At 48.1% G+C, this 24,620-nt stretch overlaps 1 protein-coding gene across 1 annotated transcript in view; it reads left to right on the top strand.

The window, feature by feature from the left end:
• Window positions 1-24,620, top strand: part of HSPG2 (heparan sulfate proteoglycan 2) — a 198,494-nt gene that overhangs the window by 37,021 nt on the left and 136,853 nt on the right. The window contains exon 2 of the mRNA XM_075840580.1: window positions 20,484-20,619. Coding sequence (XP_075696695.1) covers window positions 20,484-20,619 — 136 coding nt within the window. The remainder of the gene's footprint in view (window positions 1-20,483; window positions 20,620-24,620) is intronic.

Genomic DNA, 24,620 nt, shown 5'->3' with positions numbered 1-24,620 from the left:
GTGTGACGTTGAGCGCTCTCCTCCCCTCCCGGTATTGTTGTGTGAGGTTGAGCGCTCTCCTCCCCTCCCGGTATTGTGTGAGGTTGAGCGCTCTCCTCCCGGTATTGTTGTGTGAGGTTGAGCGCTCTCCTCACGGTATTGTTGTGTGAGGTTGAGCGCTCTCCTCCCCTCCCGGTATTGTGTGAGGTTGAGCGCTCTCGCCCCCTCCCGGTATTGTTGTGTGAGGTTGAGCGCTCTTCTCCCCTCCCGGTATTGTTGTGTGAGGTTGAGCGCTCTCGTCTCCCCCCGGTATTGTTATGTGAGGTTGAGCGCTCTCGTCCCCTCCCGGTATTGTTGTTTTCAGTTGTACGGTTGCCAACCAGTCTGTGTATTTCAGGTTTAGGCGGCTCCTGTTTCCGCCCGTGTTTTGCTGGCTGCAGGGCACGCTTTCCTAGACGGCTGTAATTTGCTGAGATCACTTCTAGACATATGACAATTGCCGCAGGTGATACTTCTTTCTAGTGTATCATGCACAAGGCTGATTAAAGGTTTGGGAGGATGTGAGGAACAATGTCGGTTGTGTATGTTGCCGGTGTGTACTAGGGGGGAGGTCACAGACCTCCACGTACACTGAAGACTGTCCTCACTTATTGATGTCTGCTGTCCTGGCCGAAGTTTTCATTCAAGCCTGTAGTCACTGCTGATCATAGTGTACACCGTTCTATGCGATGGCCGCCTGTACTCACTGCTGATCATAGTGTACACCGTTCTATGTTGTTGAGAATTACAGCCAATATGGTTTTAGTTGGACAGGACACAACGGAAGGGAAAATGTCAGATAAATCAAGATGACTCTTCGCTATCAAAGGGTTATTGGCTCCTGGAATAATGACACCTCCGACAGCAGATAAAAATAGAAGTCATTGTGAAGTTTCCTTGTGAACCCCCCACGCTAGGTCCATGCTGTGCTCCAGGATCTGCTCTGCCTCGACCTTAAAGAGACGCTTCATTTCCATCAGAGGAGGTGGAAATGAAGCTGGGTGTGCACCTCGTCCTGTATCCTTCCTGCTCCTGAAGACAAGGTCCTTGGTCTTATCCATTGTGTAATGACAGCAGTGACTACAGGCGGCCATCACATAGAACGGTGTACACTATGATCAGCAGTGAGTACAGGCGGCCATCACATAGAACGGTGTACACTATGATCAGCAGTGACTACAGGCGGCCATCACATAGAACGGTGTACACTATGATCAGCAGTGAGTACAGGCGGCCATCACATAGAACGGTGTACACTATGATCAGCAGTGACTACAGGCGGTCATCACCTAGAACGGTGTACACTATGATCAGCAGTGACTATAGGCGGTCATCACATAGAACGGTGTACACTATGATCAGCAGTGACTACAGGCGGCCATCACATAGAACGGTGTACACTATGATCAGCAGTGAGTACAGGCGGCCATCACATAGAACGGTGTACACTATGATCAGCAGTGACTACAGTCGGCCATCACATAGAACGGTGTACACTATGATCAGCAGTGACTATAGGCGGTCATCACATAGAACAGTGTACACTATGATCAGCAGTGACTACAGGCGGCCATCACATAGAACGGTGTACACTATGATCAGCAGTGAGTACAGGCGGCCATCACATCGAACGGTGTACGCTATGATCAGCAGTGACTATAGGCGGCCATCACATAGAACGGTGTACACTATGATCAGCAGTGACTATAGGCGGTCATCACATAGAACGGTGTACGCTATGATCAGCAGTGACTATAGGCGGCCATCACATATAACGGTGTACACTATGATCAGCAGTGACTACAGGCGGTCATCACCTAGAACGGTGTACGCTATGATCAGCAGTGACTATAGGCGGCCATCACATAGAACGGTGTACACTATGATCAGCAGTGACTATAGGCGGCCATCACATAGAACAGTGTACGCTATGATCAGCAGTGAGTACAGGCGGCCATCGCATAGAACGGTGTACACTATGATCAGTAGTGACTACAGGCAGTCATCACATAGAACGGTGTACACTATGATCAGCAGTGACTATAGGCGGCCATCACATAGAACGGTGTACGCTATGATCAGCAGTGAGTATAGGCGGCCATCACATAAAACAGTGTACACTATGATCAATAGTGACTACAGGCGGCCATCACATAGAACGGTGTACACTATGATCAGTAGTGACTACAGGCGGCCATCACATAGAACGGTGTACAATATGATCAGTAGTGAGTACAGGTGGCCATCACATAGAACGGTGTACACTATGATCAGCAGTGACTACAGGCGGCCATCACATAGAACGGTGTACACTATGATCAGCAGTGAGTACAGGCGGCCATCACATAGAACGGTGTACACTATGATCAGCAGTGAGTACAGGCGGCCATCACATAGAACGGTGTACACTACGTTCAGCAGTGACTACAGGCGGCCATCACATAGAACGGTGTACACTATGATCAGTAGTGAGTACAGGCGGCCATCACATAGAACGGTGTACACTATGATCAGTAGTGAGTACAGGCGGCCATCACATAGAACGGTGTACACTATGATCAGTAGTGACTACAGGCGGCCATCACATAGAACGGTGTACACTATGATCAGTAGTGACTACAGGTGGCCATCACATAGAACGGTGTACACTATGATCAGCAGTGAGTACAGGCGGCCATCACATAGAACGGTGTACACTATGATCAGCAGTGAGTACAGGCGGCCATCACATAGAACGGTGTACACTATGATCAGCAGTGACTACAGTCGGCCATCACATAGAACGGTGTACACTATGATCAGCAGTGAGTACAGGCGGCCATCACATAGAACGGTGTACAATATGATCAGCAGTGAGTACAGGCGGCCATCACATAGAACGGTGTACACTATGATCAGCAGTGACTACAGGTGGCCATCACATAGAACGGTGTACACTATGATCAGCAGTGACTACAGGTGGCCATCACATAGAACGGTGTACACTATGATCAGCAGTGAGTACAGGCGGCCATCACATAGAACGGTGTACACTACGTTCAGCAGTGACTACAGGCGGCCATCACATAGAACGGTGTACACTATGATCAGTAGTGAGTACAGGCGGCCATCACATAGAACGGTGTACACTATGATCAGTAGTGAGTACAGGCGGCCATCACATAGAACGGTGTACACTATGATCAGCAGTGAGTACAGGCGGCCATCACATAGAACGGTGTACACTATGATCAGCAGTGACTATAGGCGGTCATCACATAGAACGGTGTACACTATGATCAGTAGTGACTACAGGCGGCCATCACATAGAACGGTGTACACTATGATCAGTAGTGACTACAGGCGGCCATCACATAGAACGGTGTACACTATGATCAGTAGTGACTACAGGTGGCCATCACATAGAACGGTGTACACTATGATCAGCAGTGAGTACAGGCGGCCATCACATAGAACGGTGTACACTATGATCAGCAGTGAGTACAGGCGGCCATCACATAGAACGGTGTACACTATGATCAGCAGTGACTACAGGCGGCCATCACATAGAACGGTGTACACTATGATCAGCAGTGAGTACAGGCGGCCATCACATAGAACGGTGTACGCTATGATCAGCAGTGACTATAGGCAGCCATCGCATAGAACGGTGTACACTATGATCAATAGTGACTACAGGCAGCCATCACATAGAACGGTGTACACTATGATCAGCAGTGACTACAGACGGCCATCACATAGAACGGTGTACACTATGATCAATAGTGACTACAGGCGGCCATCACATAGAACGGTGTACACTATGATCAGCAGGGAGTACAGGCGGCCATCACATAGAACGGTGTACACTATGATCAGCAGTGACTACAGACGGCCATCACATAGAACGGTGTACACTATGATCAGCAGTGAGTACAGGTGGCCATCACATAGAACGGTGTACACTATGATCAGCTGTCTGTGTGTACAGATTAGATTGCTGGTGGTTCTGGTCTCTGGCTGGTGGGTCATTAGTGCCGTTAGATGGTGGACCTTCCCCGTTGCGTACGATGATCACGACTGTCGTTACGGACTAGTGGGGACATGTAGTCCCTGTGATACATCCTTCAATATATTGTGACTTGGTTCTGCTGCTCAGGTCTGGACATGACGCTGCAATTACCGGCTTTACGCACCGCGTGGTAACCTGGCATTGAGCAGATCCTTGATGTGATGACAGATACTGGGGAGTCACCCAGTGGTCCATTCCCTGCTGTGGATCCGTCCATCCTCTATCTATGTGTTATGTCTGGGCTCTGTGGTGATCGCTCTGATCGCTCTGCGTGGTCTGTCTCGTGGGGGACACGTCTTGTTTGGGTTCCATGAGTCTTTCATCTCTTATCGGGTTCATCTAGAGTAGATCTGATCTGGGCACACATTGGATTTCTAGATCTATAGTGATCATGACACACGTCTCCTCAGTGTAAACGCACGTGGAGGACAATCGCGACCCGCAGTATTAGGCATGAGCTGGAAGTTTAAACCCCGACATCTGTGAACAACCCACCATGACGATGACCACTCAAAGAAAAAACCCACAAAATATTTCTCCCCCAGCATTGGTTGTAACGATGGTAGACACTTGACTGGATCTCTCCGGATTTGGACTGATTGTGCGTGGGGTGGGGGGTTCTGTCTGTTTTATCTATCGGAGGGTGTTCATTACATCACTGAACGTGAATGAGGGGGAGGGGTGATGTCACTTTTTCCAATCTCTAGATAGAAAGCGTTCTCTTCATTCACAATGATGACATTGATCAGATTGATATTTCCAACTTGGGACATGAAGAGTCATCCAGAGTACAGTGCCCTGGGGGGCGACCATGGAGTCACACATTCTGCTCCATCTGCAGAGCATTCCTCCTGCTCCATCTGCAGAGCATTCCTCCTAGTTACAGCGTTCTTTGTACGGTCGGGTACACTGCAGAGTATTGTTCCGGAGTCATTCCTGTTATGTGCGGAGCTTTTTTGTGTTCTTCTCACCCCACAAGACCCCGTTGATCCCCCATACCACATGGCTGTGCTGAGAATGATCTCTATCTCTGCTTGCTGTGCGTCTGTCTGACCATTCACAAGCTCTGCATTACATCTGTAAAGGTGAGGTTTGTCTTTCCATGGGAAGTTTTACTGAATCATCCCACAAATATGCAGAACGTGTGGGGGACCTCGCAGCAGATGGTGTGAGCCGCAGCCATGAGAAAAAGGCTGCTCCTATTAACCCCTAGATTATCACCGGTACCGCGCGCGTTAGAGGACGACATCTCACAAATCCCACAAACGAGAAGACCGGGTTCACACGCTGCAGTTGTTTTGCAGGTTTTTGTATTTTTGTGGTTTAAAAAGCCAGGGGGAAAAAAACGTATTTGAAAAACCGCAACCGTCTCGCTGCACGCTGCCACGGTTTTGTGATGCGGTTATTGGTCGTGAGGCAGTTTTTTAAAACTTTTTTTCTGGACTTTCCAATCCGCAAAACAATCGCACAGTGTGAACCCGGCCTAAGTCCCGAGGTCTCTTCTGCGGTCAAAAATCAGACGTTTCTTAGTCATATTAGACTCTGGGACAGCTGGGTGACAGCCGGCGTGCCCTCCGTTACAGCTCCCACATGGGCTGGCGCGCAGCTTGATCTTCTGAATGGTAAATCTGCCCTCCTTATAGGACTGCGCAATTATCACCTAAATCAAAATCACCATTAATTGAATATGTAACGGCGAATACGAGTATTGAACGATTGCTTAGGCCACGCCCCCTATTTGCATGTTACGCCATTGAATTAATATTTATCCCCTGAGCCTGCTGTATATATACCCCCTGACACTGCCCCTACACAGTATAATGCCCCATAACTTCCCCCACACAGTATAATGCCCCCATAGCTGCCACCACACAGTATAATGTCCCCATAGCTGCCCCCACACAGTATAATGTCCCCATAGCTGCCCCCACACAGTATAATGTCCCCATAGCTGCCCCCACACAGTATAATGTCCCCATAGCTGCCTCCACACAGTATAATGTCCCCATAGCTGCCTCCACACAGTATAATGTCCCCATAGCTGCCTCCACACAGTATAATGTCCCCATAGCTGCCCCCAAACAGTATAATGTCCCCATAGCTGCCTCCACACAGTATAATGTCCCCATAGCTGCCACCACACAGTATAATGTCCCCATAGCTGCCCCCACACAGTATAATGTCCCCATAGCTGCCCCCACACAGTATAATGTCCCCATAGCTGCCCCCAAACAGTATAATGTCCCCATAGCTGCCTCCACACAGTATAATGTCCCCATAGCTGCCTCCACACAGTATAATGTCCCCATAGCTGCCCCCAAACAGTATAATGTCCCCATAGCTGCCTCCACACAGTATAATGTCCCCATAGCTGCCCCCACACAGTATAATGCCCCCATAGCTGCCTCCACACAGTATAATGTCCCCATAGCTGCCTCCACACAGTATAATGTCCCCATAGCTGCCTCCACACAGTATAATGTCCCCATAGCTGCCCCCACACAGTATAATGCCCCATAGCTGCCACCACACAGTATAATGTCCCCATAGCTGCCTCCACACAGTATAATGTCCCCATAGCTGCCCCCACACAGTATAATGTCCCCATAGCTGCCTCCACACAGTATAATGCCCCCATAGCTGCCTCCACACAGTATAATGTCCCCATAGCTGCCCCCACACAGTATAATGTCCCCATAGCTGCCTCCACACAGTATAATGTCACCATAGCTGCCACCACACAGTATAATGCCCCCATAACTGCCTCCACACAGTATAATGCCCCCATAGCTGCCACCACACAGTATAATGCCCCCATAACTGCCTCCACACAGTATAATGTCCCCATAGCTGCCCCCACACAGTATAATGCCCCCATAACTGCCTCCACACAGTATAATGTCCCCATAGCTGCCCCCACACAGTATAATGCCCCCATAGCTGCCTCCACACAGTATAATGTCCCCATAGCTGCCTCCACACACTATAATGTCCCCATAGCTGCCTCCACACAGTATAATGTCCCCATAGCTGCCTCCACACAGTATAATGCCTCCATAGCTGCCTCCACACAGTATAATGCCCCCATAGCTGCCTCCACACAGTATAATGTCCCCATAGCTGCCTCCACACAGTATAATGTCCCCATAGCTGCCTCCACACAGTATAATGTCCCCATAGCTGCCCCCACACAGTATAATGTCCCCATAGCTGCCCCCACACAGTATAATGTCCCCATAGCTGCCACCACACAGTATAATGTCCCCATAGCTGCCTCCACACAGTATAATGTCCCCATAGCTGCCTCCACACATTATAATGCCCCATAGCGGCCCCCACACAGTATAATACCCCATAGCTGCCTCCACACATTATAATGCCCCATAGCGGCCCCCACACAGTATAATGTCCCCATAGCTGCCTTCACACAGTATAATGTCCCCATAGCTGCCTCCATACAGTATAATGTCCCCATAGCTGCCTCCACACAGTATAATGTCCCCATAGCTGCCTCCACACAGTATAATGTCCCCATAGCTGCTACCACTCAGTATAATGTCCCCATAGCTGCCACCACTCAGTATAATGTCCCCATAGATGCCTCCACACAGTATAATGTCCCCATAGCTGCCCCCACACAGTATAATGCCCTCATAGCTGCCCCCACACAGTATAATGTCCCCATAGCTGCCTCCACACAGTATAATGTCCCCATAGCTGCCCCCACACAGTATAATGCCCTCATAGCTGCCCCCACACAGTATAATGTCCCCATAGCTGCCTCCACACAGTATAATGTCCCCATAGCTGCCTCCACACAGTATAATGTCCCCATAGCTGCCTCCACACAGTATAATGCCCCCATAGCTGCCTCCACACAGTATAATGCCCTCATAGCTGCCCCCACACAGTATAATGTCCCCATAGCTGCCCCCACACAGTATAATGCCCTCATAGCCTCCTCCACACAGTATAATGTCCCCATAGCTGCCTCCACACAGTATAATGTCCCCATAGCTGCCCCCACACAGTATAATGTCCCCATAGCTGCCTCCACACAGTATAATGTCCCCATAGCTGCCTCCACACAGTATAATGTCCCCATAGCTGCCTCCACACAGTATAATGTCCCCATAGCTGCCTCCACACAGTATAATGTCCCCATAGCTGCCTCCACACAGTATAATGTCCCCATAGCTGCCTCCACACAGTATAATGTCCTCATAGCTGCCTCCACACAGTATAATGTCCCCATAGCTGCCTCCACACAGTATAATGTCCCCATAGCTGCCCCCACACAGTATAATGCCCTCATAGCCTCCTCCACACAGTATAATGTCCCCATAGCTGCCTCCACACAGTATAATGCCCTCATAGCCTCCTCCACACAGTATAATGTCCCCATAGCTGCCTCCACACAGTATAATGCCCCCATAGCTGCCTCCACACAGTATAATGTCCCCATAGCTGCCTCCACACAGTATAATGTCCTCATAGCTGCCTCCACACATTATAATGCCCCATAGCGGCCCCCACACAGTATAATGTCCCCATAGCTGCCTTCATACAGTATAATGCCCTCATAGCTGCCCCCACACAGTATAATGTCCCCATAGCTGCCTCCACACAGTATAATGTCCCCATAGCTGCCCCCACACAGTATAATGCCCTCATAGCTGCCCCCACACAGTATAATGTCCCCATAGCTGCCTCCACACAGTATAATGTCCCCATAGCTGCCTCCACACAGTATAATGTCCCCATAGCTGCCTCCACACAGTATAATGTCCCCATAGCTGCCTCCACACAGTATAATGCCCCCATAGCTGCCTCCACACAGTATAATGTCCCCATAGCTGCCTCCACACAGTATAATGCCCCCATAGCTGCCCCCACACAGTATAATGCCCCCATAGCTGCCTCCACACAGTATAATGCCCCCATAGCTGCCTCCACACAGTATAATGTCCCCATAGCTGCCTCCACACAGTATAATGTCCCCATAGCTGCCTCCACACAGTATAATGTCCTCATAGCTGCCCCCACACAGTATAATGTCCCCATAGCTGCCCCCACACAGTATAATGCCCCCATAGCTGCCTCCACACAGTATAATGCCCCCATAGCTGCCTCCACACAGTATAATGTCCCCATAGCTGCCTCCACACAGTATAATGTCCCCATAGCTGCCTCCACACAGTATAATGTCCTCATAGCTGCCCCCACACAGTATAATGTCCCCATAGCTGCCTCCACACAGTATAATGCCCTCATAGCTGCCCCCACACAGTATAATGTCCCCATAGCTGCCCCCACACAGTATAATGTCCCCATAGCTGCCCCCACACAGTATAATGTCCCCATAGCTGCCCCCACACAGTATAATGTCCCCATAGCTGCCTCCACACAGTATAATGTCCCCATAGCTGCCTCCACACAGTATAATGTCCCCATAGCTGCCTCCACACAGTATAATGTCCCCATAGCTGCCCCCACACAGTATAATGTCCTCATAGCTGCCTCCACACAGTATAATGTCCTCATAGCTGCCTCCACACAGTATAATGTCCCCATAGCTGCCTCCACACAGTATAATGTCCCCATAGCTGCCCCCACACAGTATAATGCCCTCATAGCCTCCTCCACACAGTATAATGTCCCCATAGCTGCCTCCACACAGTATAATGCCCTCATAGCCTCCTCCACACAGTATAATGTCCCCATAGCTGCCTCCACACAGTATAATGCCCCCATAGCTGCCTCCACACAGTATAATGTCCCCATAGCTGCCCCCACACAGTATAATGCCCTCATAGCCTCCTCCACACAGTATAATGCCCCTATAACTATAATATGTGGAAGTCAAAGTCCCCCATAGCTGCCCCCATGCTGTATAAGGCCCCCACAGCTGCGCCATGCTGTATAAGGCCCCTACATCTGCCCCCAAAGGTGCTGATAAAAATAATAATATACTCACCTAACCCCGTTCCAATCCGAGTGGAGGTGACCCCTCTGCTGCTCTGATTTGTGCGGTTCGGTGCAGACAGGCGCGATGACGTCACTGCCTCGTGTCCAGCGATACATAGTGAATGGTAGAGCAGGGAGCTTAGGGCTCCCTGCTCTACCATTGGATTCAACTGTATCTGCGTCCTGAAGATGCAGATACAGTTTAAATCGGGAAAAAATTATTCATAAAACCGAAATTCACTAGATGACGTTGATTAATTGCGCTGAATTTCTATTTAGATTATTTTTCGATGAATTGCCCAGCCCTTATATATCTGCTGCTTCTGGGCATACAGAGAATGCGGGGAGACTGCCGTGGGCAGCTGTAGGGGCGGCCATATTGGTTCCCATAAAAAGATCTCATTAAGAAACCTCTGTGTAGAATTTGACAGATGACGACGACGTTGCAGATCTGCGTACAGCCACGTTCTAATACGAGATCTGCGCCCAGCGACCTCCGCTCCTGTCAGTTTACCTCTTCACAGTGACTGACGGGTCCAAGTCTAAACAAAGAGTGATGTCACCGTGCACTGACGGCCATTACTCCATATTAGGCGTCCTGTGGGGCTATATGCAGCGCCTGTATTTTTGGATGCCCTCAGTTTGGTTACATTTATTTTAACTCCGCGCAGTATCTGATTCTTTGCTGGTTGGGTGCGGCAGCCCGTTAACTCCGCGATGCTCGGCAGGGTTTGCAGCCAGAGGCAAGGAGGCGTTGTGCTCAGTAAATTGCATTTATGGGGCGGTGATAACCGTGTAACGCGAAGCCTCGTGCTGATCACTACAGAGATGTCTTGTTCTGTCTTCCAAAGTTTCCCAAAGTCATTAACTCTTGCTAGCTGACGTGTGTTCTGTACTGTGACTGTAAATATGGGGAACGTTCAGTGACCCAAAGTAAAGGCGACCGTAGACGTGACCACAGATACATATACCGGTATTCTTGGGATCGGCTTAACGTTAAAGAGGGTCAGTGGCGACTTATTATATGTGGCTCAGAGTGAATTATCGCGAACGACGCTCAAATTCTTGTTATGGTTAAACAATAACGATGGACAAGATGGAAAAAGTCAAATAAAAATGGAATGGATTTCTATTTGTCATTCTTTGCTATTGCAACAGCAGGTCTAAAATCAGGCATGAGGACTTCTCTAGATGATGTGGATAATCTATATCTCTGCGTGAGGTGTGAGGACTTCTCTAGATGACGTGGATAATCTATATCTCTGGATGAGGTGTGAGGACTTCTCTAGATGAGGTGGATAATCTATATCTCTGGGTGAGGTGTGAGGACTTCTCTAGATGAGGTGGATAATCTATATCTCTGGGTGAGGTGTGAGGACTTCTCTAGATGACGTGGATAATCTATATCTCTGGGTGAGGTGTGAGGACTTCTCTAGATGACGTGGATAATCTATATCTCTGGATGAGGTGTGAGGACTTCTCTAGATGATGTGGATAATCTATATCTCTGGATGAGGTGTGAGGACTTCTCTAGATGAGGTGGATAATCTATATCTCTGGGTGAGGTGTGAGGACTTCTCTAGATGAGGTGGATAATCTATATCTCTGGGTGAGGTGTGAGGACTTCTCTAGATGACGTGGATAATCTATATCTCTGGGTGAGGTGTGAGGACTTCTCTAGATGAGGTGGATAATCTATATCTCTGGCTTAGGTGTGAGGACTTCTCTAGATGACGTGGATAATCTATATCTCTGGATGAGGTGTGGGGACTTCTCTAGATGACGTGGATAATCTATATCTCTGGATGAGGTGTGAGGACTTCTCTAGATGACATGGATAATCTATATCTCTGGATGAGGTGTGAGGAATTCTCTAGATGACGTGGATAATCTAGATCTCTGGGTGAGGTGTGAGGACTTCTCTAGATGACGTGGATAATCTATATCTCTGGGTGAGGTGTGAGGACTTCTCTAGATGATGTGGATAATCTATATCTCTGGATGAGGTGTGAGGACTTCTCTAGATGACGTGGATAATCTATATCTCTGGGTGAGGTGTGAGGACTTCTCTAGATGACATGGATAATCTATGTCTCTGGGTGAGGCGTGAGGACTTCTCTAGATGACATGGATAATCTATATCTCTGGATGATGTGTGAGGACTTCTCTAGATGACATGGATAATCTATATCTCTGGGTGAGGTGTGAGGACTTCTCTAGATGACGTGGATAATCTATATCTCTGGATGAGGTGTGAGGACTTCTCTAGATGATGTGGATAATCTATATCTCTGGGTGAGGTGTGAGGACTTCTCTAGATGACATGGATAATCTATATCTCTGGGTGAGGTGTGAGGACTTCTCTAGATGATGTGGATAATCTATATCTCTGGATGAGGTGTGAGGACTTCTCTAGATGATGTGGATAATCTATATCTCTGGGTGAGGTGTGAGGACTTCTCTAGATGACATGGATAATCTATATCTCTGGGTGAGGTGTGAGGACTTCTCTAGATGATGTGGATAATCTATATCTCTGGATGAGGTGTGGGGATTTCTCTAGATGACATGGATAATCTATATCTCTGGATGATGTGTGAGGACTTCTCTAGGTATTATGAGGCCTCTATGTTGCTGGGTGAGATGTGAGGACTTCTCTAGGTGTTATGGGGCCTCTATGTTTCTGGGTGGGGTGTGAGGACTTCTCTAGGTGTTATGGAGCCTCTATGTTGCTGGGTGAGGACTTCTCTAGGTCTTATGAGGCCTCTATGTTGCTGGGTGAGATGTGAGGACTTCTCTAGGTCTTATGAGGCCTCTATATTGCCGGGTGAGATGTGAGGACTTCTCTAGGTCTTATGAGGCCTCTATGTTGCTGGGTGAGATGTGAGGACTTCTCTAGGTCTTATGAGGCCTCTGTTGCTGGGTGAGATGTGAGGACTTCTCTAGGTCTTATGAGGCCTCTATATTGCCGGGTGAGATGTGAGGACTTCTCTAGGTGTTATGAGGCCTCTATGTTGCTGGGTGAGATGTGAGGACTTCTCTAGGTCTTATGAGGCCTCTATATTGCCGGGTGAGATGTGAGGACTTCTCTAGGTCTTATGAGGCCTCTATGTTGCTGGGTGAGATGTGAGGACTTCTCTAGGTCTTATGAGGCCTCTGTTGCTGGGTGAGATGTGAGGACTTCTCTAGGTGTTATGGGGCCTCTATGTTTCTGGGTGGGATGTGAAGACTTCTCTCGGTGTTATGAGGCCTCTGTTGCTGGGTGAGATGTGAGGACTTCTCTAGGTCTTATGAGGCCTCTATGTTGCCGGGTGAGGTGTGAGGACTTCTCTCGGTGTTATGAGGCCTCTATATTGCCGGGTGAGGTGTGAGGACTTCTCTAGGTCTTATGAGGCCTCTATGTTGCTGGGTGAGATGTGAGGACTTCTCTAGGTCTTATGAGGCCTCTGTTGCTGGGTGAGATGTGAGGACTTCTCTAGGTGTTATGGGGCCTCTATGTTTCTGGGTGGGGTGTGAAGACTTCTCTCGGTGTTATGAGGCCTCTGTTGCTGGGTGAGATGTGAGGACTTCTCTAGGTCTTATGAGGCCTCTATGTTGCCGGGTGAGGTGTGAGGACTTCTCTCGGTGTTATGAGGCCTCTATATTGCCGGGTGAGGTGTGAGGACTTCTCTCGGTGTTATGAGGCCTCTATGTTGCTGGGTGAGATGTGAGGACTTCTCTAGGTCTTATGAGGCCTCTATGTTGCTGGGTGAGATGTGAGGACTTCTCTAGGTCTTATGAGGCCTCTGTTGCTGGGTGAGATGTGAGGACTTCTCTAGGTCTTATGAGGCCTCTATATTGCCGGGTGAGATGTGAGGACTTCTCTAGGTGTTATGAGGCCTCTATGTTGCTGGGTGAGATGTGAGGACTTCTCTAGGTCTTATGAGGCCTCTATATTGCCGGGTGAGATGTGAGGACTTCTGTAGGTCTTATGAGGCCTCTATGTTGCTGGGTGAGATGTGAGGACTTCTCTAGGTCTTATGAGGCCTCTGTTGCTGGGTGAGATGTGAGGACTTCTCTAGGTCTTATGAGGCCTCTATGTTGCCGGGTGAGGTGTGAGGACTTCTCTCGGTGTTATGAGGCCTCTATATTGCCGGGTGAGGTGTGAGGACTTCTCTCGGTGTTATGAGGCCTCTATGTTGCCGGGTGAAGTGTGAGGACTTTCTGGAGCATTCTTTATGTGCTTAGAGGAGGTGGTTTCTCTCTAGGTATATGTTTGTTTCTAGATGTATAGGAAGGTGGTTTGGGGATATGGGGTACACTATTATAGATTACATCTCTATGTGGGGGTGTCCCTGGTTTACTTCTACAGGGATTAGTGTTTTTGTTTTATTGCTGCAGCTGACAGCTGTTTTCTGAACCCCAGATACATTCCCATGGATAGAGAGGAGGAGGAGGAGGACGACGCTGCAGCTGTGCTGGGGTCTTTTCTGGCATAATTTACTGTAATTGTGAAATAAATGGGATCATGAGTCCCATCCCTGGGAATAACCAGCTGGAGATCATAGAGATGTTCTGCTGGTGTGTGGGGTTGTCCCATCTATTATTCTACATGTGGCAGCTCGTCGGCAGTGTGGCGGCCACGCATTACATACGATCCTCTGACAGGGAGTCTGTACTGGATCTGCTCTGTGGGCTCCATTGCTCCACTCTCTTCTGATGTCTTCATTGTGTGAAGCTTAAAGGGGTGATCCGGGATGTGAAAATTTTTTATTAGGGGCTGGAAATGAAATACCAAAAAAGCCATTCTTACCTATCCTTGGCCCCGGCGATCCAGCGCGGTCACTTCAGCCGCATTCTCAGTGGTTGTTTACACGAAGCACGTAAATACTGCAGCCAATCGGAGGGCTCAGCGGGGCTCACTGGTGACGAATCGTATTTATGGCATAATGCACCCCTCAGACTTCGCAGTACTCTCTATATCCTATTTTCTGGTCTTTGCCAGTTTCGGACCGATCATTAGCTTTTGAATAAAATGTCTAATCCCGGCTTATCGGAAGGTGATTACACCCAGGCCCGGCGGGTTGGCCAAAGTCTCCGCTTTCTAAGAACGAGGCCTCATAAGCATTCAGTTGTCCCACAGTCATTTCAGACAGGGGAGAGGATGACTGACAACAGGGAACAATTGATGGACTTCAGATGCAGTGTCCCTTTATCTTGTAAAGGTCAGTCCAGGTCTGATTTTGGTGAGCGCTGTCCAGGGGTGGGTTGACACCTGCGGGAATACCAAGGACGCGATGTCCTGTTTGTAAACAGCGTCATTATTTTCAGTATAAATAGAGGAGAATGGCCGCCCAGCCCTGGCTCAACGCCGTGCTCTGATTGTTTTCTCCATGCAGATGAGATCCTTCTTACTACAAACCAAATAACATCCAAAACCCAGGGGATGCCAGCTGGACAGACCGAGAACTGGCGCTGCTCCGGCCAACTCCTCCGTAACGTGTTTAACCTGTTCACTGCTGTGTGGCTGCTGAGGACAGAGAACGCTGCAACCATTTCACTGCATAAATGTCCATCAATTGGTTGTCAAAGCAGAACTTCCCTGCTAGCGCTTCCTCGTGTGTGGTCAAAGTAGACCATCAATGTAACGTCATTGTGCCCTCAGAGGATGTATGTCCATTCAAAGATGTGTCCACATATCTCCTCGTCATCAGAAGCTGTTTCCCCATGTCTGCTCATCAAAAGGTGTCTCCTTGTCCTCCACAAATGTCTCCATATGTCTTGTCATCTGAGGGTGTCTCCTCGTGATCTAAAGGTGTCTCCTCGTCATCAGAAGGTGTCTCCTAGTTTTTAGAAGGTGTCTCCACATGTCTCCTAGTCTTTAGAAGGTGTCTCCACATGTCTCCTAGTCTTTAGTAGGTGTCTCCACATGTCTCCTAGTCTTTAGTAGGTGTCTCCACATGTCTCCTAGTCTTTAGTAGGTGTCTCCACATGTCTCCTAGTCTTTAGTAGGTGTCTACACATGTCTCCTAGTCTTTAGAAGGTGTCTACACATGTCTCCTAGTCTTTAGAAGGTGTCTACACATGTCTCCTAGTCTTTAGTAGGTGTCTCCACATGTCTCCTAGTCTTTAGTAGGTGTCTCCACATGTCTCCTAGTCTTTAGAAGGTGTCTCCAAGTCTTTAGAAGGTGTCTCCACATGTCTCCTAGTCTTTAGAAGGTGTCTCCACCACATGTCTCCTAGTCTTTAGTAGGTGTCTCCACATGTCTCCTAGTCTTTAGTAGGTGTCTCTACATGTCTCCTAGTCTTTAGTAGGTGTCTCCACATGTCTCCTAGTCTTAAGATAGGTGTCTCCACATGTCTCCTAGTCTTAAGATAGGTGTCTCCACATGTCTCCTAGTCTTTAGTAGGTGTCTCCACATGTCTCCTAGTCTTTAGTAGGTGTCTCCACATGTCTCCTAGTCTTTAGTAGGTGTCTCCACATGTCTCCTAGTCTTTAGAAGGTGTCTCCACCACATGTCTCCTAGTCTTTAGTAGGTGTCTCCACATGTCTCCTAGTCTTTAGAAGGTGTCTCCACCACATGTCTCCTAGTCTTTAGTAGGTGTCTCCACATGTCTCCTAGTCTTTAGTAGGTGTCTCCACATGTCTCCTAGTCTTTAGTAGGTGTCTCCACATGTCTCCTAGTCTTTAGAAGGTGTCTCCACCACATGTCTCCTAGTCTTTAGTAGGTGTCTCCACATGTCTCCTAGTCTTTAGTAGGTGTCTCCACATGTCTCCTAGTCTTTAGTAGGTGTCTCCACATGTCTCCTAGTCTTTAGTAGGTGTCTCCACATGTCTCCTAGTCTTTAGAAGGTGTCTCCACCACATGTCTCCTAGTCTTTAGTAGGTGTCTCCACATGTCTCCTAGTCTTTAGAAGGTGTCTTCGCATGTCTCCTAGTCTTAAGATAGGTGTCACCACATGTCTCCTCGTCATCAGCAGATGTCTCCACCACATGTCTCCTCATCACTTGTTCATTATTAAAACCACATAAATAGTATTTTCAGTGGAAGCAGATATTGGAGTGGTCGAGTTTCTCATCACTTCTGTGGTCAAACACATCGTCCATAACCATAAGAACCCTCGCTCTAGACCTACAGAAGTGCGTCCATATTATTTTCCATAAGTTGTATGGTGGCACCTTTTCTAGGCCTTGCAGCACTTGGACCTGGACTTGATTCTGCTTAGAGTTTGTATGTCTTTCCCTGTTCTCATGGTTTACTCCGGGTTAACCTGCTCCCTGCCACCCTCCATATAACATAGTGACAGGGTAGTTACCTATACAATTGTCCCCAGTATGCACGAGTGTGTGTTCTGCTTGATATAGGCAGATTAGATTGTGCGCCTCAGGGGACATGGATGATGGGAGGTATACATTGTGTGAAATAACGGGACCAGTTTGTTAGCCACTGTGGTCATAGATGATGGGAGTTCTGCATTGTGTTTGCGAAGCAGAGGGAATAAACCACTGCATGGATAACCGGTCATTCTTGGTTGGCTTGGACCCCTCCAGATACGCTGTCCACAAGAACGCACTTTGATCTTGGTACCTGGGACTTCAAGACAAAGTCATCCATCCAAAGTGACAAGCAGTTGTGTTTTATCAGCCATGTGCGTCCCAGGTGCGGCCGCATGCCCTAGACCTATAAACCAGGATCTTGCATAGTGGCATTTAGGGACTGCACGGAACGCCAACCCTCGTTTCCCTGTGGCTCTTCCAGGGCACCGGCTCTCATTCAGCTCAGACCGAGCTGATTAAACACCTTTTATGTTGGAGTTAAATCCCTTTGTTCCCGGCTTGATCATCCTGTGATCCTAAGCCCCGGAGTATTTTCACAGGAAAGTGCTGTTACAACACATTCCACTCTTCATGCGGTCTGATGAGCCGAATAAGGGGATAGTCAGGACAGGGAGTTGGGGTTCATGTGTCACTTACAACGTTACGTTCAGGTGAAATGATGGGTTCGCCACTGCCCGCCCTCCTCGCTGATGGGGAATTTTCAGTTTTCTTGTTTGGTGATTGGCATGGGCTGCATTTTGAGAATGGAAAAAGGGTTAAAATGACCTCCCCCTCCTATCTGCCCACCCAGGTCATGCTTCTGTGATGAGCCTATTTCTTGGGGATTGGGCTGTAGGCGGATTTTAATGAAATTATGCAGCATCGCTCGGAGGGCTAAATATGAGTCTTTCTTTTACATCCAGTGTTTTCAGTGTCCTGAGGTCTGAAGACTATGAAGGGTCAGTCTGTAGCCAGTGCTCTGATGTGAGCCCCAGGACACGATCTCACATATTAAATATGCTTCATACCTCTATGCCCCATAGACTGCACTCATTCACCTATGTCCAGTATCCTATAAACTGCACTCATCCACATATGTCCAGTATCCTATAGACTGCACTCATCCACCTATATCCAGTATCCTATAGACTGCACTCATCCACATATGTCCAGTACCCTATAGACTGCACTCATCCACATATGTCCAGTACCCTATAGACTGCACTCATCCACCTATGTCAAGTATCCTATAAACTGCACTCATCCACCTATGTCCAGTATCCTATAGACTGCACTCATCCACCTATATCCAGTATCCTATAGACTGCACTCATCCACATATGTCCAGTACCCTATAGACTGCACCCATCCACATATGTCCAGTACCCTATAGACTGCACCCATCCACATATGTCCAGTACCCTATAGACTGCACTCATCCACATATGTCCAGTACCCTATAGACTGCACTCATCCACATATGTTCAGTACCCTATAGACTGCACTCATCCACATATGTCCAGAATCCTATAGACCGCACTCATCCACATATGTCCAGTACCCTATAGACTGCACTCATCCACATATGTCAAGTACCCTATAGACTGCACTCATCCACATATGTCCAGTACCCTATAGACTGCACTCATCCACATATGTTCAGTACCCTATAGACTGCACTCATCCACATATGTCCAGTACCCTATAGACTGCACTCATCCACCTATGTCAAGTATCCTATAAACTGCACTCATCCACCTATGTCCAGTATCCTATAGACTGCACTCATCCACCTATATCCAGTACCCTATAGACTGCACTCATCCACATATGTCCAGTACCCTATAGACTGCACTCATCCACATATGTCCAGTACCCTATAGACTGCACTCATCCACATATGTCCAGTACCCTATAGACTGCACTCATCCACATATGTTCAGTACCCTATAGACTGCACTCATCCACATATGTCCAGAATCCTATAGACCGCACTCATCCACATATGTCCAGTACCCTATAGACTGCACTCATCCACATATGTCAAGTACCCTATAGACTGCACTCATCCACATATGTCCAGTACCCTATAGACTGCACTCATCCACATATGTTCAGTACCCTATAGACTGCACTCATCCACATATGTCCAGTACCCTATAGACTGCACTCATCCACCTATGTCAAGTATCCTATAAACTGCACTCATCCACCTATGTCCAGTATCCTATAGACTGCACTCATCCACCTATATCCAGTATCCTATAGACTGCACTCATCCACCTATGTCCAGTACCCTATAGACTGCACTCATCCACATATGTCCAGTACCCTATAGACTGCACTCATCCACATATGTCCAGTACCCTATAGACTGCACTCATCCACATATGTTCAGTACCCTATAGACTGCACTCATCCACATATGTCCAGAATCCTATAGACCGCACTCATCCACATATGTCCAGTACCCTATAGACTGCACTCATCCACATATGTCAAGTACCCTATAGACTGCACTCATCCACATATGTCCAGTACCCTATAGACTGCACGCATCCACATATGTTCAGTACCCTATAGACTGCACTCATCCACAAATGTCCAGTACCCTATAGACTGCACTCATCCACATATGTTCAGTACCCTATAGACTGCACTCATCCACATATGTTCAGTACCCTATAGACCGCACTCATCCACATATGTCCAGTACCCTATAGACTGCACTCATCCACATATGTCCAGTACCCTATAGACTGCACTCATCCACATATGTCCAGTACCCTATAGACTGCACTCATCCACATATGTCCAGTACCCTATAGACTGCACTCATCCACATACGTCCAGTACCCTATAGACTGCCCTCATCCACCTATGTCCAGTATCCTATAGACTCCACTTCTCCACCTATGTCCAGTACCCTATAGACTGCACTCCTCCACCTATGTTCATTATCCTATAGACTCCACTCCTCCACATATGTCCAGTACCCTATAGACTGCACTCATCCACCTATGTCCAGTACCCTATACACGCCACTCATCTCAACCATCTATGTCCAGTACCCTATAGACTGCACTCATTGCACTGGGGCTGTATCCCTGTCTGATGAATATTACTTATCTTGTGCTCTGTGTTTTACAGGTCTCTCACTGTTCCATAGTTTTGGATGAGGTTTATTTCCCAGAGAATGAGGCGGAGACACGACCAGGACCTCAGCGCTGGGGTTATGGAGACCTGGGAGATGATGAAGACTTTATGGCAGATGAAGCATCTGGAGGTAAGGATAGATCTCATTCATGTATGATGCAAGTTCACCTTCTATTTAGAGAGTTTTCAAACCCAATAATAAGCAATACGTGTGAGCTGAGGGCTTTCATGTCATGTTTCTGCCTACAACCATACTGTCCTACAAGTGCCCCCATTTACAACCACGCCGTCACCAGACTGTCCAGTCTACAGCTATGTCATCATCTGACTGCCCCCGCATACAGCCATTGTAAACCCTAACCCAACCGCCCCGTCTATAGCCATGCCATCACCCAACTGCCCCATCTACAGCTATGTTATCATCCTTTCTGACCCTTCTACAGCCCTTCTATCACTTGACTACTCGGAACTTCAGTCATCCCATCGCCTGAATCCTGCAATCTACAGCCATGCCATCATCCGACTTTCTTCATCTACAGCCATGCCATCAGCTAACTGCCCCATCCAAAGCCATGCCATCACCCGACTGCCCTGTCCACAGCCATGCCATCACCTGACTTTCTTCGTCTACAGCCATGCCATCACCCGACTGCCCCATCCACAGTCATGCCATCACCCAACTGCTCCATCCACAGCCATGCCATCACCCGACTGCCCCGTCTACAGCCATGCAATCAACCAACTGCCCCGTCCACAGCCATGCCATCACCCGACTGCCCCGTCCACAGCCATGCCATCACCCGACTGCCCCGTCCACAGCCATGCCATCACCCGACTGCCCCGTCCACAGCCATGCCATCACCCGACTGCCCCGTCCACAGCCATGCATTCACCCGACTGCCCCGTCCACAGCCATGCCATCACCCGACTGCCCCGTCCACAGCCATGCCATCACTCAACTTTCTTCGTCTACAGCCATGCCATCACTAGACTGCCCTGTCTACAGTCATGGTAAACCCTAGCCCGACTGCCCTTGTCGGTAGTCCTGCCTTCACCCGACGGTATAGAATGCCTGTGCTTACAAAGGAGAAATGTAACGAGGAAATTAACAGAATAAAGCAGCATAAGGCCGCAGTGTGTGTTCTACCATACAGGCTCGCAGGGGTGCAATGCTTCTGGGGGAGATAAACTTCTGCATGGTCCATCGCATACCATAAGTACAAAAAAAATATCTGCCAAATTTTCCCGAAATTTACCCTAAAACGTCTGTATTCCTCCGTGCACTACAATGTGAGCCCTTACTACAGCTTCGTACAAAATGGCCTTGTGTGTTCGGCCCTAGGTACAGGCGTGGGAACGGGTTTGTATTGATTGGTTGTGAATGCTCAGTTAGCGCAGGTCATTGCATGCAGATTCAGTGACCTCACAGGACATCCTGGACGCTTCCTTTGTTTGTGCTGCAACGTTACTCCATATCCCATATACACCGGTAACATTCTCCGTAGGCCTCAAGGACTATTCATATAACAATTGTAGAGATGCAGGAAATAAGTCTGTGACTAATCCTGTATTGTCCTTCTCTGGATTATGTATGGAAAGAACTTTTCCCCTGGGAGTTATCAGGACAGATCGTCAGCCTTGTAAAAATAGGATAAAGTTTTACGCTACTGAACACACAATGTGTGTACAGGAGGAGTAATACATGGGATCTAGTAGAGCGTATAAAGAAGTAATTCATCAAATCTGGTAGAGTTTACATTGAGGTGATACATGGGACCTAATAGAGTATACGGTGAGGTGATACATGGGATCTAGTGCAGTGTACAGTGAGGTGATACATCGGATCTAGTGCAGTGTACAGTGAGGTGATACATGGGATAAAGTGCAGTGTACAGTGAGGTGATACATGGGATATAGTGCAATGTACAGTGAGGTGATACATGGGATCTAGTGCAGTGTGCAGTGAGGTGATACATGGGATATAGTGCAATGTACAGTGAGGTGATACATCGGATCTAGTGCAGAGTACAGTGAGGTGATACATGGGATCTAGTGCAGTGTACAGTGAGGAGATACATGGGATCTAGTGCAGTGTACAGTGAGGCAATACATGGGATCTAGTGCAGAGTACAGTGAGGTGATACATGGGATCTAGTGCAGTGTACAGTGAGGTGATAAATCGGATCTAGTGCAGTGTACAGTGAGGTGATACATGGGATCTAGTGCAGTGTACAGTGAGGTGATACATCGGATCTAGTGCAGAGTACTGTGAGGTGATACATGGGATCTAGTGCAGTGTACAGTGAGGTGATACATCGGATCTAGTGCAGTGTACAGTGAGGTGATACATGGGATCTAGTGCAGTGTACAGTGAGGTGATACATCGGATCTAGTGCAGAGTGCAGTGAGGTGATACATCGGATCTAGTGCAGAGTACAGTGAGGTGATACATGGGATCTAGTGCAATGTACAGTGAGGTGATACATGGGATCTAGTGCAATGTACAGTGATGCGATACAGGGGATCTAGTGCAGTGTACAGTGAGGTGATACAGGGGATCTAGTGCAGTGTACAGTGAGGTGATACAGGGTATCTAGTGCAGTGTACAGTGAAGTTATACAGGGGATTTAGTGCAGTGTACAGTGAGGCGATACATGGGATCTAGTGCAGTGTACAGTGAGGTGATACAGGGGATAAGGTGCAGTGTACAGTGAGTTTATACAATAAATGGGATCTAGTGCAGTGTAGAGTGAGGTGACACATGGGATCTAGTGCAGTGTAGAGTGAGGTGACACATGGGATCTAGTGCAGTGTACAGTGAAGTTATACAGGGGATCTAGTGCAGTGTACAGTGAGGAGATACATGGGATCTAGTGCAGTGTACAGTGAGGCAATACATGGGATCTAGTGCAGTGTACAGTGAGGTGATACATGGGATCTAGTGCAGTGTACAGTGAGGTGATACATGGGATCTAGTGCAGTGTACAGTGAGGTGATACATGGGATCTAGTGCAGAGTACAGTGAGGTGATACATGGGATCTAGTGCAGTGTACAGTGAGGCGATACATGGGATCTAGTGCAATGTACAGTGATGCGATACATGGGATCTGGTGCAGTGTACAGTGAGGTGATACAGGGGATCTAGTGCAGTGTACAGTGAGGTGATACAGGGGATCTAGTGCAGTGTACAGTGAGGCGATACATGGGATCTAGTGCAGTGTACAGTGAGGTGATACATCGGATCTAGTGCAGAGTACAGTGAGGTGATACATGGGATCTAGTGCAGTGTACAGTGAGGTTATACAGGGATCTAGTGCAGTGTACAGTGAGGTGATACATGGGATCTAGTGCAGTGTACAGGGAGGTGATACATGGGATCTAGTGCAGTGTACAGTGAGGTGATACAGGGGATCTAGTGCAGTGTACAGTGAGGAGATACATGGGATCTAGTGAAGTGTACAGTGAGGTGACACATGGGATCTAGTGCAGTGTACAGTGAGGTGATACATGGGATCTAGTGCAGTGTACAGTGAGGCGATACATGGGATCTAGTGCAATGTACAGTGATGCGATACATGGGATCTGGTGCAGTGTACAGTGACGTTATACAGGGGATCTAGTGCAGTGTACAGTGAGGAGATACATGGGATCTAGTGCAGTGCATAGTGAGGTGATACAGGGGATCTAGTGCAGTGTAACGTGAGGTGATACATGGGATCTAGTGCAGTGTACAGTGAGGTGATACATGGGATCTAGTGCAGTGTACAGTGAGGTGATACATGGGATCTAGTGCAGTGTACAGTGAGGTGATACATGGGATCTAGTGCAGTGTACAGTGAGGTGTTACATGGGATCTAGTGCAGTGTACAGTGAGGTGATACATGGGATCTAGTGCAGTGTGCAGTGAGTTTATACAATACAGGGGATCTAGTGCAGTGTATAGTGAGGTGATACATGGGATCTAGTGCCGTGTACAGTGAGGTTATACAGGGATCTAGTGCAGTGTACAGGGAGGTGATACATGGGATCTAGTGCAGTGTACAGTGAGGTGATACATGGGATCTAGTGCAGTGTACCGTGAGGTGATACATTGGATCTAGTGCAGTGTACCGTGAGGCGATACATGGGAT

Source organism: Rhinoderma darwinii, chromosome 10 (genome assembly GCF_050947455.1).
Source record: "Rhinoderma darwinii isolate aRhiDar2 chromosome 10, aRhiDar2.hap1, whole genome shotgun sequence".
Taxonomy (NCBI): domain Eukaryota; kingdom Metazoa; phylum Chordata; class Amphibia; order Anura; family Rhinodermatidae; genus Rhinoderma; species Rhinoderma darwinii.
Note: the sequence above shows the minus strand (reverse complement) of the source record. Positions and strands in the feature narration are given on the sequence as shown.